Source organism: Chiloscyllium punctatum, chromosome 38 (genome assembly GCF_047496795.1).
Source record: "Chiloscyllium punctatum isolate Juve2018m chromosome 38, sChiPun1.3, whole genome shotgun sequence".
NCBI classification, from domain to species: domain Eukaryota; kingdom Metazoa; phylum Chordata; class Chondrichthyes; order Orectolobiformes; family Hemiscylliidae; genus Chiloscyllium; species Chiloscyllium punctatum.
In genome coordinates, this window is record NC_092776.1 from 28,425,122 (window position 1) to 28,443,243 (window position 18,122).

The 18,122-nt window shown below is 39.2% G+C and overlaps 1 protein-coding gene across 3 annotated transcripts in view; it reads left to right on the plus strand.

The window, feature by feature from the left end:
• Window positions 1–18,122, plus strand: part of tacc2 (transforming, acidic coiled-coil containing protein 2) — a 264,812-nt gene that overhangs the window by 43,862 nt on the left and 202,828 nt on the right. For all 3 annotated transcript variants that reach the window (XM_072557490.1, XM_072557491.1, XM_072557492.1), the window contains exons 4-5: window positions 3,123–3,316; window positions 8,165–8,248. In XM_072557490.1, the coding sequence (XP_072413591.1) occupies window positions 3,123–3,316; window positions 8,165–8,248 (278 nt within the window). The remainder of the gene's footprint in view (window positions 1–3,122; window positions 3,317–8,164; window positions 8,249–18,122) is intronic.

An 18,122-nucleotide genomic window follows, 5' to 3' on the forward strand; every position in this document is an offset into this window, starting at 1 on the left:
AGCAGTAGGGTAGAAACTGTTTCGAAACTGGCTGGTGTGTATGTTCAGACTTCTGTACCTTCTCCCCAATTGTAGAGAAGCATTGCCAGGGTGGGACGAATCTTTGAGAATGCTGGCGGCCTTTCCTTGACAGTGGGCCTGGTAGATGGATTCTGTAGATGGGAGGTTGGCTTTTGTGATTGTCTGGGCTGAGTTCATCACTCTCTGTAGCCGTCTCTGATCTTGAATGGTACATTTGCCATACCAGGTAGTGATACATCCAGATAGAATGTTCTCAATGGCGCACCTATGAAAGTTGGCAAGGATATTTGCCTCATGTCAAATTTTCTCAGCTGCCTGAGGAAGAAGAGATGTTGTTAATTCGCTAATTTGATGAGGTTGATGTTGAGGAGGATAATCAGAATTAGTGCAAATCCACACCAGGTGCAATCTACTGTTCACATGAACTAGGTCCAAATACAAAGAAGCATGGTAAGTGTCCTTTTTTTTGTTTGATTCCTTGTGGGCTTGAAAATGCAGAAATGGTCCTCTGGGTCAAAAAGGAAATTCTGGATCTCCCTGCCCTAGATACCCCTGTTAGTCAGCCAAATTTGAAAACAGTTGCCTCAAACAGGGCATCCTTTTCCTCAGTCTGTGGGATGGCCTCTGGAACTCTTTTGGGCACTTGAGCTCACAAACGTTGGGCTCCTATTTGATATCAGTTAGCTTTACAACACACAACACATTAACTTTATGATAATCATATTAGTGAACATTTCTCTTTTGTGAACACTGACCCCAATTTGTACTCCCAAGTTAATGTCAATTAATTGCTCGTACCTGTATTCCCATGCCAGCAGTTCCCCATTTCATCATCCTGAAACAGTGCTTGGGAAACATTTTTCTTAATTTATTTGCAAGTGTACCATAATATCAAAAGGGAATATTGTATCACCTGCATATGTCTACATAATGAAGAAAATGGCTGTTATTTGCATGAAATCAATTAAATCATCTAAAATAGTATAAACCTTCCAGACATCAGCAATAAAGTTCTTTAATGTGGATAACACACCATCTGTGGAGAAAACAATATTTAGGATCTCTTTGTAATAAATGTCATAACTGGCTGCTGTAGACTGGAATGTGTTTGAAGTCCGCTGGTGTTTTCAGTTACTGCAATTTCTATTTTTCAGTTTGTAGATGTCACCAACTGGGTATAAGATATTAATATTAAGTGCATGTTAGGGTGTGGGTGTGGAAGAGAAAAATGAGGGTAGGGTGATCTAACTTCAGCCTTGGTCTTTTGGCCCTTGAAGGGTGAAACCCATTTGTTGATGTGTGTTTAATAGCCCTGGCAGACAGTGGCCTTGGGGGTTCTGTAAGTAAGAGACCAGAGTCTTAATGCAGAGGAGTTAAAATTCCATTTGTGTTCTATTGATGCTGTTGTAGACTGGATTCCAAGTAAAAGTAAGATGATGGCTCAGTGGTTAGCACTGCTACCTTACAGTGCCAGGGAGCCAGGTTCGATTCCACCCTTGAGTGACTGTCTATGTGGAGTTTACAAATCCTCCCCATGCCTGTATAGGTTTCCTTCCATAGTCCAAAGATGTGCACTCTGTTGGATTGGCTATGGAAAATTGCCAATAGTGTGCAGGCCAGGTGGATTAGCCATAGGAAATGCATGGTGCTGGGTGGGTAGGTCTAGGTGGGATGTTTTTCTTCGGGTTGGTGTAACTCAATGTGCCAAATGGCCTGCTTCCAAATTGTAGGGATTCTATGATCACCACATTTCACTTTTGCCTTACAAATAAGCTCATAGTCATCTGTCTCTGTCTTACTTAGTTCAACATTGTTCTATGGCTGCTGTGATATATAAGCAATAAGTTGCTCCCCTTGTCCAGTATCCAAGACTACAAGGCCTATTTGGTGTAATTTGATTGAAGAAGATAATTTCCTCGTCAAACTAGACAAATCTCTTCACAAAGTGTTTGTTAACATCTTGCTACAGGTTATATTGATGTGATAGACATTGAGGAGGACCAGAGGCTAGGTTTCACTCCTTCAAGTTCTCAGGTTGTTCTGCCCACAAGCCTATGTGATGTAATCATAGGATGTAATCTTATGGCACTCCTCAGGATTTACCCTTTCAGAGCCTTCAGACCCATATACAAGAACATCTGTCTTCTTTTACTTCTTTTGAAGTATTTTAACATGTTTTGTTAAAATGTAAGTTTTTTTTTGTAAGTTTGGCACTATATAAATGTAAGGTCTTCTTTCCTTTTACTACTGAGAGTGCACTGAGTGGATTGTAGAGATTGCGCAACTTTCAGTGATGAGCCATGATTAAGTCAGTACTCAGAGGATTAACTCTAAAACTTGTGGAGCAGTCCACATAATGGAATCATTGAATTAAGGAAATAGAAACACACCCAGCCCAAAGTTCCCCTAATAGGCTGCACTGTATTAATCTAACAAGTTGACTATGGAGATGGCCAATGTTAGTAAATTATTTGGATCTTAGTTCACTGACAATTTGATGCCTAAGTCTACCGTTCAACTAAAATGATTACATTTTCATTAGGAAAGAATGTCCCAAGTGGGCAGGACAGTGGCTCAGCAGTTAGCATTGCTGCCTCACAGCGCCAGGGATCCGGGATTGAGTCCACCCTTGGGTGACTGTCTGTGTGGAGTTTGCAGATTCTCCCTGCATCTGCAGGGGTTTTGTCCAGGTGCTCTGGTTTCTTCCCACAGCCCAAAGATGTGCAGGTTAATCGGATTGGCCATACTGAAATTTTCCAAAGTGTTCAGGGATGTTTAAGCTAGATCGATTAGCCATGGTAAATGTAGGGTAACAATAGGGGTCTGGGTCTTTGGGGGATTGTTGCAGACTCAATGGGCTGAATGGCCTCCTTCCACACTGTGGGGGTTGTATGATGTTTCTATGAAATTCACTTTCACTACTGTATTATTATGAAAGATTTGAAACGTTCATTTGAATTAAAGTCATGCTGGTAGCTCCCAAAGTGTTTTCAATATTGAAAGTATGTGTTTTTAATATTGGAAGTATAATTGTAAAGTATAAAATGTACTTCTATTCCAGTGATATAACTGAATATTGGCTTTTTCCTGTTCAAATATAGGAAACTTCAAGGTCACATAAAAAGAAGAAAGGCCCCCTAAGTGGATCTCGTTCAAGTAAATATGGCAAAAATGATCAGAATGTGAATGAGGAGCTGCCAGGTTTGAAGATTGCAGGAACTGCCAGTGACCAGGCCCTGCCATTGCATACACAACCTGCTTCCATCCTTCAAGGAAATATTGCCCAGAATCTAAGGTAAGAAATGGAAATGAAGAAATCTCAATCCTATTTAGTTGAAGTGACTTAATTATTTTCAATTTTTTAGCAAAAGCTTTGTTTTCATTGTCAGCACTTGTGATGTATGAGTTGCTTTTGGCTGAACCAGTGGCAATTCTCAGCGAATGAACTGGATTCTCAGCATGCCTAGACTCGAGGATTGCTTTTGCACCCAGGCTTCACTCAGATAAAAATTGGATTTCAAAGTGCCATTTTACAAATGTAAAACAAACATTGTATTGTGCGTTGTAGGGGACCAATGCCTGACATCACAAAGACATTAACAAAGCACATCACAAAGATGATTACAAAACAAATCAAAATTGAATGCAGTCAATTAGGAGATCGCCGGCAGCTACTTAAAAGAAGATTTCTGAGCCTTAAACATAAAAATGACGAGCTGACACCTGTTTTACATCCCATCACACGTCCTTCCTGTGGAGCTGAAGGACTATTTCCCATAATTTCACAGCCATGATTATCGATCATTTCATTGACCACTCCAGTGGTTCTCCTGAGCTCTGTGTTTGAGTCACTGTCGATGAGGTAATTGGCTTGAAATTTGTGCTGCTCACATACATCTCAGCTGCTCAGAGCTGTCTTTGAAGGCAAAACTGACTGTGACAGCTCATGTGTAAAAATGTCACTGAGGCTTGATACCCAAATTTGAACTGTCCTTTGGAGAACTGTTGCCAAAAAGGTGTCCAGATGAATTTCTAACTCATCGTGTAAATGGAGCCCTGCAGTTGTCCATAGTGAGCAATTACATGTGAAATACTTCCACAATGTATGCATCAGGGTTAATATTTTAGTTATTGCAAGGACATGGACAATTTTACACCCGGTTTGACACTGCAGTGGCTTGGTGCAGGGATATGCCAAAGTGTTTTGAGGCTACCCCCCCAACCCCCCCCCAACAACTGAACCACTCACTGCTTCATTCTGAAGTCTGATTGTATTGTTCCTTCAGAACTTCACTACAGCGTTAGAATCAATTTGAAAGCCATGAATTGCTGATTTTATGACTTTTGGGACAGGGAATTAAAAGGTTTAAATCTCTGAGCTGGAAAGGTGTTTTAGAATAGACAGACAACAGATACAAATATTATTTTAATGATTGCTGCCTGCTTTTTAAGAATTTATTTCTGGGATGTCAATCTAGGCTATCTCGGCCAGCATTTGTTGCCCATCCCAAAATGTTCAGAAGGCAGTTATGAGTCAACCATGTTGCTGTATGTATAGGAGAAAGTGAGGACTGCAGATGCTGGAGATCAGAGTTGAGAGTGTGTTGCTGGGAAAGCGTAACAGGTCAGGTAGCATCCGAGGAGCAGGGGAATCGATGTTTCAGGCAATAGCCCTACATCCTGATATGAAACATCGATTCTCCTGCTCTTTGGATGCTGCCTGACCTGCTGTGTTTTCCCAGCAACACACTCACGACGACTGCTGTATGTATAGGCCAGGCCAGGTACACATGGCAGATTTCTTTTCTCAAAATGACAACAGTGAATCAGATGGACAGTGAACAATGCTTACATGGTTACCACTGGGCCATTTTTATTTTAAATTCCAGCTTTTTAAAAAATTGAATTCAAGTTTCACCATCTGCCGTGGTGATATTCAAACCTATGAGCATTAACCTGGAGCTCTGGCTCTGTGACATTCCATTACACCTCCCCTTTGCCATTACAGCCTCACAGCTTGATCAGATGCTAAGAACTGCTTGAAATGAGCTTTAAATGTTTGGCTTACTACTATTGTTGGAATAATGGGGACAATTTTCAACTTACTCACTGGAGAAGAGTGTATCATTTGCGCAATTACAGAATGCAATAGAAAAGAATGGATGAGCCACCCTATTTGTCAGGTAACTTTCAAGATTCTGAAGTTTAAAATTGCCCCCACTGTCTCAAAACCCCTCTGGTAAATGGCAGACAGAATTTTTAACATATTATTAAAGATCCCCCTACCTCTGCATAATGTTCTCCTTTGAACACCTGTGAACATTCTCCTAGTAGCAACCATCATGTGATTGAGGGCAGAATCAATCCACAAAAAACAAATCTGGAACAATCTGTGAATGGGATGTTAAAAAAAATGAACTAAGAGCTCTATGTGGAAAATACCTTCATGGAAGGCTAAAGTGTGAAAAAGAACAACATAAACTGAAAGGAAACAGCATTAAAACTGCAAAAACTCAATTCCTGGAAACTGGGACAACAAAAAAAGGTCAAAACTGATAACCAGAAAGCTACAAAAACAAAGTATGACCAGAAATTTAAGTATAAAAAAGAGGTAATGCGGACCCTGTAGAAATTGATAACGCTGAGGTATTCAAAGATGATTAGGAAATGACAGACGTATTGAAGTGATTGCTGTATCAATGCAGTAAAGGAAATCAGCATACCAGACATACCAGGAAAAACTCACAGATGGGAATCAGCAAAACTAAAATCTGAAAATAACTAATAAAGAAAATAGCGGCACTATAAAGTGTGTAATTCTCATTTCCAGATAGCTTCTATTATAGATTTTAAAGGAATTAGTAGAAAACATTGTAGGTGCCTTAATTATAAATTTGCATGGTTCTTGTAAGTTGGAACTCTTGTAGAGTCGCAAAGCCATACAGCATGGAAACTGACTGTTCAGTCCGTTTCGTCCATGCCAACCAAATTACCCAAACTAAATTAATCCCATTTGCCTGCACATGGTCCACATTCTTCTAAACCTTTCCTTGTCATGGACCTATCCAAATGTCTCTTAAATGTTGTAATTGTACCTGCATCTATCACTTTCTCTGGCAGTTTATTCCACATGTGAACCACCCTCTGTGTGGAAAAAGTTATCCCTCAGGTCCCTTTTAAAGCTTTCTCTTCTCACCTTAAAATTATGGCCTCTAGTTTTGAACTCCCCAACCCTAGGGAAAAGACCTTTGCTTTCACCTTAACTATGTCCCTCATGATTTAACAAACCTTTATAAGGTCACCCCCCCAAACTCCTGCTTTCCAGTGAAAAAAGTCCCAGTTTATATAGCCTTTCCTCATGACTCAAACCTTCCAATCCCAGGAATATCCTTATAAATCTAATCGGCACCCTCTCCAATTTATTAATTTTCTTTCTATAGCAGAGTGACCATAACTATACACTGGACTGCCAACAATGACCTTACAAACATCCTGTACAACCTCAACATGGTGTCCCAATTGTAAAGTTGCTTTGCCATTTTCAGAAAGGTGAGAGAATGAAACGAGGACATCATATAAAAGTTAACCTAATATTTGCTAGATTCTTTGAAGAGGTGGCGACAGTAGTTGAAGGGATAGATTTTTTTTTATACAGACTGCCACAACGTATTTGACAATCTCTCATTAAGAAAGTATTAGCTAAAGTTGAAACTCATGGAACTGAAGATAAATTATTGACTGGTTATGAAATCGATTAATCATCTGGAAATAGAGAGCAGGGATAATTGACAAGTACTTTAATTTACAGAATATGACTTGCAAGGTTCTATATTATGGCCTTAATTAGTATTCACATTTACAAGTGACAATGATGATGAGAAAGAAGATCACGTATTCAATTTTGTCAATGACACAAAGATGTATATTGATGCATAAAATTGATACAAAATAATGAGTTAAAAAGACTTGCATTTGTATCATACTTTTCACAAACTGAATATCTCAATGCTTTAGATACAACAAAGGTTCTTTTGAAGTAGTCAGTATTGTAGTGTAGGAGACATGGCAGCTAATTTTCACTCAGCAAATTCCCAAAAATAGCAATGTGCTCATGATCAGATAACTTGTTATTATGTCACGTTAATTGAGGGATACAGTACATCTTTGCTGGAGACAAAACAAATTCACCTAAAATAAAAACAGAAATTCTTCAGGTCTGGTAACATCTGTGGAGACAAAAACAGAGTTAATACTTAACCTGCAGTGTGTTACGCGAATGAGACACAAAATAGGTCATCACAGGAAACAATGTCATGTCACATGTTCTTGTTCTCTCTCATCCTCATGGCCACAGTAAAATATTTCATCAATGAAGTCAATGTTTTCTTAACCTCAGCAGGTATTCTTTGGAAACACATCAAGACTGTGTTTATGATTGAGCCCTCTTTTAAACAGCTGCCCACTTCAAGGCCCAAGCAGAAACAAGTCCTTCAGGCCTTGAGCACCCAATTGGTATGGTGTGGTGCAGTGCTGTGGATTCTGTTTTATAACTTCTGTTATAAGTGTTCTGATATAACTTTTCTTCAGAACTGGTAATTCCTCTTCAAAATAGTGCTAAGGGATCCCTTCCTTCCATTCGAACAGGCACATAACCCTAGGTTAACATCTCATCCGCAGAGACCGTACCACTAACAATGCAGCATTCTGTCAGATCTGCACAGAAGTGCCAGCTTAGATTTTTGTGCTGAAACCCTGGAGTGAGATTTGAACTGGAATTTAGTGGCTAAGAGGCATGAGCAGAATTTTCATGCAGAGAGAAGTTGGGTCTGAAAATTAAAAGGTACTTGGATCTGTCATTGAGAATGCTGTAACCTACAGGATTTGGAGATGCCGGTAACCTACAGGGCTATGAATCAAGCACTGTAAAGAGGGTTTAAGTTGGGTAACTCTTCCAACTGGCATATCGCATGTGGGCTGAATGCTCTCCTTCTGTGCTGTTAAAACTTTCTCTGGTTCTAGAAGAGCTTTTTCTTCTTTAATTACAATGAGTGTATTTATGCAGAATTCATACACTCTCTCATGCCCAGTGTGACTATTATTTATTCAAACAATTATTTGTTTATCAATTTTATCTTATTGATAGTCTTGGAAGTGAAAGCATTCCAGCAGATCTTCAGGTAAAGCCCTGTGACTCTATTCAGACTACAGGTGGACCTGTTGTTCCAGGGTATGTAAGCTAGTTGCTTGGGTGTGTGATTTAACAAATTAAATAATGCATGGATCTTCTACAGAGTTTGCCTAATTTTTAGATTGATTTGATTCTCCAAAATTATGATTGATCCTCATTGCTGGAATGTCACTTTGGTTGCAATTACTTTGTGCATGAACATTCTGGAGTTATAAGTATAAAAGCATAAAAATTGAAAGTAATTTCTCTTGAAACTCAAAATTGTAACTTAATTTTGGAAATGAAAATGTGTAGTTTCAATAAAGTTGAATTGTGTTGACTGAATCTATGGGGATTGTAGAAATATTTTTGTTGCATCAGGCTGGGTGCAGTGTGAATGAGCAGCTGTATTAATCATCACCATGTACTGTTTGCATGTTGAAATAGAGAGGTAGGCCACTGAACTGAAGGACTTGGTTCGATAGTAAAGTGCACATCTATGATCAAGATAGCTGCATGAAAGAAAGTGGTGCTGCCATCTTTCATTTTGAGTGATAGATAGTTCTTTACACAAACCCCTTTGTTCCCATTTTCATACCGGCAGCCTGGGGTCAGTGACATTATAATGTTTGACATTTGCATGACATCAGTTTGTTTTTAACTATACAGTCAGTTTTGAGCAGGAACCTTTGTGTCAGCACTTAACATATTTAGACAGCGTGATAGATTACCACTGAACATGAGAACTGCAGCTTTTATTACTTCAGTTCTTTGTTAAATGGAGACACCGAGGAGATTTCTGAGAATGTTGCCAGAAATGATAGATTTTAGCTTTGAAGCAAGTTTTGATAAGTTGGGGTTGTTTTCTTTGGAAAAGAAGAGTTTAACTGAGGTGTATAAAAATGAAGTCTCCAGACAAAGTGGATAAGACGGACTTAGGTTTCTTAGCAAAGAGGTCATATAATTAAATACTAGAAAATTTAGAGGGGAGTTCAAGAATGAAACCTTCCCACTCAGAGGATGGTGGGTATCCTTAACTCACTCTAAAAAGCAAGTAAAGACAGAGACCCTGGGTACCTTAAATGATAAACTTAGATATGGTCTTGTAGTGCTCTAACATATAGGGCCATGGACCACAAACCGAGATGTAAGGTTAGACTGGATCAATCTTTTTTTTAGTCAAACATAAAAGGCCAAATGGCTCCCTTCTACGAGAAACAGTCTATTTAATAATGTGCAACTATTTCAGTTCAAAGTGAGAATTGATATTCTAATTTCTAATTATGCAAAACACTATGTGTGATCAACCTACCTGAGTTGGAACAACCTGAATAAGTGCTAGGTCTATCTAAATTATGCAAGCTTCACATTGATGCCATTATCAGCACTGTTCTCACTTAAAAACAAAGATGGAAGAACCTCATTAAAGTTATGATCCTTAAATTTCTATTGGTTTCAAGTTTTAATGGACATTTTTATTCAGTGTTTTCAGTTTGCACCTGTAGGCACAATGCAAATAATTTTCAACTCTGTTGCAAATCCAACTTGCAGTTGGCATTACTGTGCCTGCTTAGTTGCAATGTTAGGAAGCCAGAAACAATTTCATGCTCACTGATCATCTCCATTGTTTTGACAAGCTGTCATTTAAGGTACAGTACATTCATGTTGCTTCATGCCGTATAGATATCATGTAAAAAAAACTTAGCTGGGCCTCCAGGCTATTCTAAGGACTAGTAGTTAAGCTGTCCCACATCAAAGTGAAAGACTGCTTCATCCACTGTACCTGAAGATAATGTGGGCAGGAGTCCTGCAATTGGCTTAAGGCCTGCAGTATGTTACGCGAATGAGACACAAAATAGGTCAACACAGGAAACCGTGTCACGTCACATGTTCTTGTTATCTCTCATCCTCATGGCCACAGTAAAATATTTCATCAATGAAGTCAATGTTTTCTTAACCTCAGCAGGTATTCTTTGGAAACACATCAAGACTGTGTTTATGATTGAGCCCTCTTTTAAACAGCTGCCCACTTCAAGGCCCAAGCAGAAACAACTCCTTCAGGCCTTGAGCACCCAATTGGTATGGTGTGGTGCAGTGCTGTGGATTCTGTTTTATAACCATTTTCTGGCATATTTTCAGCATCAATGTAGTAGCAAGGTAAAGGAAAATGTCACCAGTAGGACAACACAGGCTGTTTCAGTGTACAGTAACTCAGGAATCAAATATTTTGTTGTTCAAATTGTGAAATGGTAGTTTCTTTGCTGTGTAGTTATTGGAGATACACTTCACTTAGTTTGTGCATCTGGAACACATGAACCCACAACGTTTCAGCTGCTGCTGCTTACTGAAAACTTCAGCATTTCTCTGAGGTTCAGTAACATCTTGAGGCAGGTGTTCGAAGCTAAATTGGAATAATTTTCATTGTGGCATATCAGAGGTCAAATGATGTCAGCAAATACCCCAGGCCTGCCATTTAACTACAACCTTCAAACCAAGGTACCTGTGCTTTATACTGGCTAATTTGTTCATTACTGCAGTTGATATAGATTTAGTCAGTTATTTTGTTTTTTCTAGGGGAAAGAATTAGATTTCAAATAAATATGAAAACATCTTTAGTAAGTAGTAACTTTTTATTATGTTCCAGAAGAATAATTTAAAACAATGCTGTCAAATTGCTGAGCAATAACAGAGTGTACAGTGTACAAGGCATTTAAATTGAGGAGTCACATCAAGGTTTTTGGAGAGAATCTTGCTGTAAGGTCCAGTGTTACTTCCTTGGTATTTCTTACCAAATGGACCTCATTAACTAAAATCCCTGAACTTATGTCATCTGACTCCATTCTTGTCATATCATTCATTATTCCCATAGCAACCTGCTACCCACTGGATACCTGCCAAAAGATCAGTAACTCTGGCACCCAAGCCATATTTAAAAGACCACTGAGCTCCTTGGTGAGCACTGGCACTCCCAAGCTATGCTGCTTGGTCAAGGATGGATCCTGACATGTGAGAGAAGGGGAAAATTGAGTTGTGATTTTCTGACAGAGTGTGGAAGTTCTCTTCCCAGAGCACTGGCAGAGGAGACCACACCACTAGACTCTCGCATACTCATCCGAGGTTATCAACCAGGCCAGTGTCATCCAAACAGTGCAGAAAAACAGCCAGATGTTTCTTCTCAACTCTGATCAAGTAAGTATCCCCCCTTACAGATATGATTGCTCCCTTCACAACTGTCCCCTCCAAACTTCACACCCCAAACTTCCTCCTTAGTTTATTTGGGCAAATCTGATGGGCTGCCTCTGTCCCACCCCCTGGAGGGACCAAACTGGACAGCCTGGCGTGAGAAGTGCCCAGACCTCTGACTGATGCCTGTACACCTTCCTGACCACTTTAGCTCTACCCCCTCAACTGGCCACCATGGCTGCCCCCAACTGATTGTGACCCATTCCCTGGGCTACAGAGGCATAGGCCTCTGATTAAGATCAGCTCAACCGGACACCTGACCAGGCCAATCTTCTGGAGTTAGTAACAGGGCTGCCCTTTACTCACTGGACAAGGATCCTTTGACTGAGGGGTGCCTCCATGAACTTCACAATGGACTGCTCCCCTCGGATTCTGGAACATGGTGGCTTCCTTACTGCAATTGCAGTGTATTTGCCACTTGAGCTGCTGGAACATGGCACAATTATGAGGTTGCCATAGCATTTTGTGTAGAGCAAGATGTCCAACCCTTTGACTAAGGACTGCTGACCAGCAAAGCAAGCTACCTGGCTGTTTTTTTTTACTGTGTTAATTGGCACACCAAGGCAAGGCATGGATGCTGCAATCATACAGTTATGCACTAAAAGAGGAAGTGAGCAGCCTTGAGGGGAGCTAGTGTAATCTCTGAGTTGCATGCCTGCTTCTTTACACAAAGTGTCCCTGCAGCAGCCTTTTCAATGCTAGTTGCTGATGTGTGCTGCAATACAAGTCTATCCTTCCTCAGTGTCTTGCAAGTGGATTAGAGAGTTACCATAATAGTTGTGAGGGATTGGCAAGAGTGAAGTGCTTATGGCTATTGACAAGAGCTATGTTGACAAGAGCAGGTGTCGGCTATACAGCCCCTGTAGCCCACTATGCTGTTCAATACGCTCATGATTGATCTCATCTTGACCTCCACTCCACCTTGCTGCCTACTCTCCATAAATCTTCCTTCCATTACTAATTAAAAACCTGTCTGTTTCCTCCTTAATCCTCAATGTTCTGGCATCCACCATTATCGAGGGTAGTGAATCCATAGATTCATGACCCTTTGATAGAAGTAATTTCTCCTCATCTCTGTTGTAATCTGCTATCTTTTTTTCCTAAAACGATGACCTCTCATTCTGGAATGTCCCACATGAGGAAACATTCTCTCTATGTCTACTTTGTCAATCCCTTTTAGCATATTATATACCTCAAATATATCTCATCTCATTCTTCTAAACTCCAAAGACTACAAGCTTAAACTGTTCAATCTGTCTTCACAAGACAAGCCCCTTCACCTCTGGAATCAATCTAATGAAACAAAAACAGGAATTTCTGGAAAAACTCTGCAGGTCTGACAGCATATGTGGAAAGAATTCAGAGTTAACATTTTGGATCGCAATGCTGTTGATGCTGAGCAACAAAAAGGCTCACTATGGCTGATGGTGGGCAGAGGTCACCAAGACCCCGGTCTGATTTCCAGATTGAGAATTTTCAATGTCTAGATTGCTTAGCACGTTTGGCAATGTAGGAACTTGAATGTTAACAAGGTGTTAATAAGGTGTTTAAGAAGCTACAATCCTCCATAATTGTCAACTTGCCACTAACATTCAAGCAGCTTGCTGCGGCCTGGCAAAAGCATAAAAGAGAGAGACTTGCTCCTAGCATTGAGCTAGGCCCCACTGGACTCCTTATCCAATTCTGCCACAAGTCTCACAATGGCCCACGTTGCTCAGAGTCCGAGAGGATTCCAAACCTTATTTCAAGAAATGGCAGAAGCGAAATTTCTTGGTGTCTCTTTGGCCACTCCTCGTTCATATGTTTGTAAAAAAGGCTGGAAAAGATTTTTTTAAAGTGTCTATATATACACAGAGCATCAGATTGCAATTCACGATTAATGTGCAAATTAGCATGAATCTATATCTGTATCTTTAAAAAGAAACAACTATCATCTCAGTCTTCTAAACCTCACCCATGTATCAGGAGGAGCATTCTGGACTGAGTCCCAAGAAAAACAATGGCCACACCTGCATTGGGCTTTCCTGGCGCCGTCCCAACTATCATCACAGCCATTTATTTCAACACGTGAACAGTCTTTCAGGTCAATGGTGGGGACCACTTGTCTCCTGATCAGTCTGACCAATTAGCTGCCATTGCGCAATGGGTAGGGGTGGAATACCTGCATGGGTGAGGTCTGAAAATTGAAAATTCCCACATTCCTTACTGAGGAGTTCAAGCAGATTTCATAGTTTATTGCACATGGCCTGCCTTGAGATGAAATTGACCCTTCGATCTCAACAATATTCTAATAATTAAGTTATGTCCTAAACGTTCCAATAAATCTGTATTTCACTAACCCATGTGTTGGATTTATTGTCTGTAATATCACCAGATGGCCTTTAACTGCTTTTCCTTATAATAGATGCTTGAGATATTTGTCAAGAGAAACGTCAAGCTTCAAGGGACGTAATTCACTGGATAATGCCTCCATTTTTTTAAAAACTATTGTAATCATAATGCAATTATCTAGGCTTCAAGCCATTTTCTATAGTTTGTGTATCTAACATGAGTTTGGAGTTTAAGCTGTCTGGAAATTTGTATTGCACACAGGATTATCAAACAAAGGATGACAGTTTTGAGGCAATATTAGGTCAGATGACCAAACATTTTCATCACAGAGCTTGTTTTTAAGGCATCTCTTAAAAGAGGAATGCATGGCATAGAGAGGGAATTCCAGAGTATGAGGCTGAGGCAACTGAAATCCTTACCACCAATGGTGACTAATTGGATTTGAGAATGCACAGTCCACCAGAATTAGCGGACAACAGATATCTTGATGATTGTGGGTTGGCGGAGATTACAGAGATGGGGAGATGCTAGACCATAGAGGGATGAGGATTTCAAATTCAAGACATTTCTTTATTTGGAATAAGCTCGGGTTTGCAAGCAAATGGGTGATTGTGAGTTCAAGTATGGACAGCTGAATTTTGGATTATCCCATGGAGGTAGAATAGAGGAAGCCAGCGAAGATTGCGTTGGAATAGTTGAGGCAAGAGACAGCAAAAAAAAATTCAGCTATACTTAACCTGAGATAAGTAAATTGAGAAGATTAAGAAAAGAGAGTTTACTTTTCTCATTGTCACAAAGAAACCCATTTGTGACTTTGATAAGAACTGTTTTGACATTGTAGTCAAAACCTGATTGGAGTAATTCAAAGTTCTGGCAAATATGTGGATGGTTTTGGATGGTGACAATGAGCTCAAGGTTTTTCAAGACGAAATGGAAGTTGAAGATAAGATGGTAGCTTGTCAGGATGGTGGGTCAAGGGTTTATGTTTGTTTGAGGAGGGGCTGATGATGGCAGATTTCTTGGTAAGTTTGATAAACCAAATACTACCTCTGAGTAAGATCCTAACAGAGTCAAAGGAATAGAGGCATTAGAGGGGATTAATCTTTTTGCCTGTATCAAAGTATACCACAATCAAGAAGAGATAATGTCACATTTCCATTGTCATGGACTGTCAATCGTGTTTTAGTTTGAGGACATTTCCATGCCAAGAGTGGGTGAGAAGCCTAATTGAGAAGTTCAAACTTTCAATAACTGGGAAAACAAGCATGTTTCAGGAAGGTTACAAAACTAAACTTCCACTCACTCATCCTCTCATTCATGCCTTTGACATCATCAGATTCAATTGTTCAATTACTTTCCTGTTTAACTTGCTGTCTTTCACTTTATATTAATTTTAGTTTAATCCTTTAAAATACTCAGACTTGTATTTAAATTTCTCCATGAAGCCGTCAATCCTTCCTTCTCTGTATGTCATTCCTGCACAGCCTCTTCCAATCTCACTTTTTAAATCTATTTATCCTCTAACTCGTCCCTTATTATCAATCCTTTACTGGGAGATGAACTTTTTGTTGTCCAGGCCCTTTTGGTAAAATTTCCTACCTGGAAAGCCCTCTGCTTTTCCACATTACTTTCACATTTTATAACTGTTCATAAAGTTCACATTGTTTCACCCATTTGTCCATGTTATTAAAACTGTAATTCAAAGAATGCATTTGTACTCCTGCCATTGGTTTAAGAATAGTAACTATGGAATTTGGTCTCGCCAAGTAGCAGAGTTCAAATTACATTGGGGTCCTAGGAAAATCTGCCCCAAATGGCCTGGGAAAATTTAATCAAGAGGTGGTCAATGAAAGGAAAGCTGCCGCTAAATGTGGAAGTGACTGAATCAGTGAGGAAATGCTGTGATTGGGGAGAGAAAAGCTGGAGGGGACAGGTTGTAGCAGAAAGATGCTGTAGGGGTGAGGGGTAAGACAGAACATTTTTAACCTGTAACAAAAGAAAATGCAGCTAACTAGAAGCAATGCAAACTTAACATCATTGAGAAAATGATTTTTTTAGTAAAAAGGGGTGTCAAGGCTTAAGCTCAAGTTTAAGGTTGCATCGTATCAGGAGTCATTGCATGGGGAAAATGTAGTGAACTCTGTTGCAGTGTACACATTAATTATATAATTTAATAGTGAACATTTTCATTAAATAAAACAGATTCTCATTCATGTGTATTCAATACAGTTTTTGTATGAGAGTCAAACAAGTTGTCAATTTGTATGTATAAAGATCCCGGTTAGTGAGAATGGAAACCAAAATACAACCCCTCATAATCAAAACGTTGCCCTCAAGACAATCTCTAGAAGAGCTATTAGGAAAGATAAATATTTTGACATACCTTTTTATTCTGTCTGGCTGAGAATTGAGCTCTCAGAAGTTGAACTCAACTGGCATTTATTAAAATTTCAATGTTTTGAGAGGTGAGTGGGTCAGTTTTCAATTTCATAATGTATTTTAAATATCCAGCATATATAATTCACTGTCCTGAGCATTTTTCAAAATTGACTGCTCATCTTGTGCTGTCAAATCAAAGTTTGTGTAATGTATCCTGCCACATGCTCTTTCTGAATTCAGGAGTTACACCTTCAGAATGAATAATAATGGAACAGCTTTGAAGAGTTTCAAGTGATGGTGTAACTACAAATTAAAACTGTGTAGTGTTTTGTTTCAATTGTTCAATGTCATCCATAAAACTTTAGTTCAGCTAATTTTAATTGCTTCATCTCGTTTCCACACTGGAATATTGTAAAATCGAAATATCAGAAAGTAATGTATTCAAGCACCTTCCTTAATTCTGTTTTTTCTTATTGTCTAATAGCTATTTGAATGTCATAGAATCACATTCAATCATCTTAGTAGCCTACATGCTTTTTGAATTCAGAGTTTTTGATTAATTTTTTTTAAGGTTTCTTTTATATACGAAATGATTTTAATCAGTTAAAGTACATTCAACTGTCATTCTGTTAAAATTATACAGTGTGCTAATATGTGTAGTGGTTGAAATCTAATTTTGCGATAAAACCTTTGATTTTCCTCAGCAGGAATGCTCACATCTGCTGAATTCAATATAGCATTCATCACTGCCCTGCAAAAGCTGACATCATCTGTGTCTGCACATCAGTGAATATTGATTTATGAACTCAATCATCAGGAGCATTATGGTTCTTTACTGTAACGACACAATTACCCTCTGCTTTAAAGTGCCCCTGAGACAGCTCTTATTAGTTTCTTAGTCTGGTACATATGTCCCATAAAGTTATCTGATAGACCTGTATAGTATGGGCAACCTTAAAAATTATTTTCTTTAATGGCTGGGGAATTGAAAAACATGATCTATCAAAGCAATGTGCCTCTCTTTTCTCTCACATAAGACTAGAGTTTTTGTGTCAATCTTCTTTTATTTAGATGTGGTAAACATAAAATAAAACTGTGCACTCATATCTCATAGTTAATATTTTTTAAGAACCATTGCAAAATATTCCTCACATGTGGATTTTTAAAAAATACTATCGGGGATGTGTTGGCAAGTGTGATAGCCAATATCCCTAGAGTGAGGACCTACAAAAGGCAATGAGATGAGCTGCATTTCAGTTTAGTTTAGATTATATACTAAAGTTATAAAATGCTATCTTCCTTTTGGAAGAGAAAAGACAAAATCCTTAAGGTGAGGTGACATTCCTTATAGTTGTTTTGGAATGTCTGCAAGATTTTATAAGATTATGTTTTGGGACCATCTCTTTAATTCATGGTAAAATGGGGTAGTGAGAAAGTTCATGTGATCTGTTTGATTTGTTCAAGAACACCCCTTGGTGGGTTGGTTACCATGGGGATGGGGGTGGGTAAATGAAGAGCTACAAAGCAAGTTGCCAAATATTCACACCTGAAATAAAGGTAAGAGCCGGTGGGCACAGTACGGCTAGCCTTCTGGTCTCCATGTTTTTGGACAGACAAGCAAGTGAGAGGTCTCAATGGCAGTTGAAAGACTAAGCTTAGGTTGTTAGAGGGAAGGCTATGAGTGATTTGCAAGGTAGCAGACAGACCGTTTGTCATAGAGAATGTATCCTGTAGCAATCTACAGGTCTGGACAATTGTCCTTGAGAAGTCAGGAGGAGAATTTGCTGGAGTAAGCCTGATTGCTGATGTTCGGTTTGAAATCTCTCCAGAATCTGAGGGAAGAAGCTTTTGGCGGTTTCTTGATGCTACAACTCAATAAAATGGGAAAATGTGAACTGATTGGAAGATGGGAGAGGTGGGGCTTTAAAGACTGTAATCCTGTGGAGTGCATGTTGTGATATACATAAGAACTAAGTGTAGA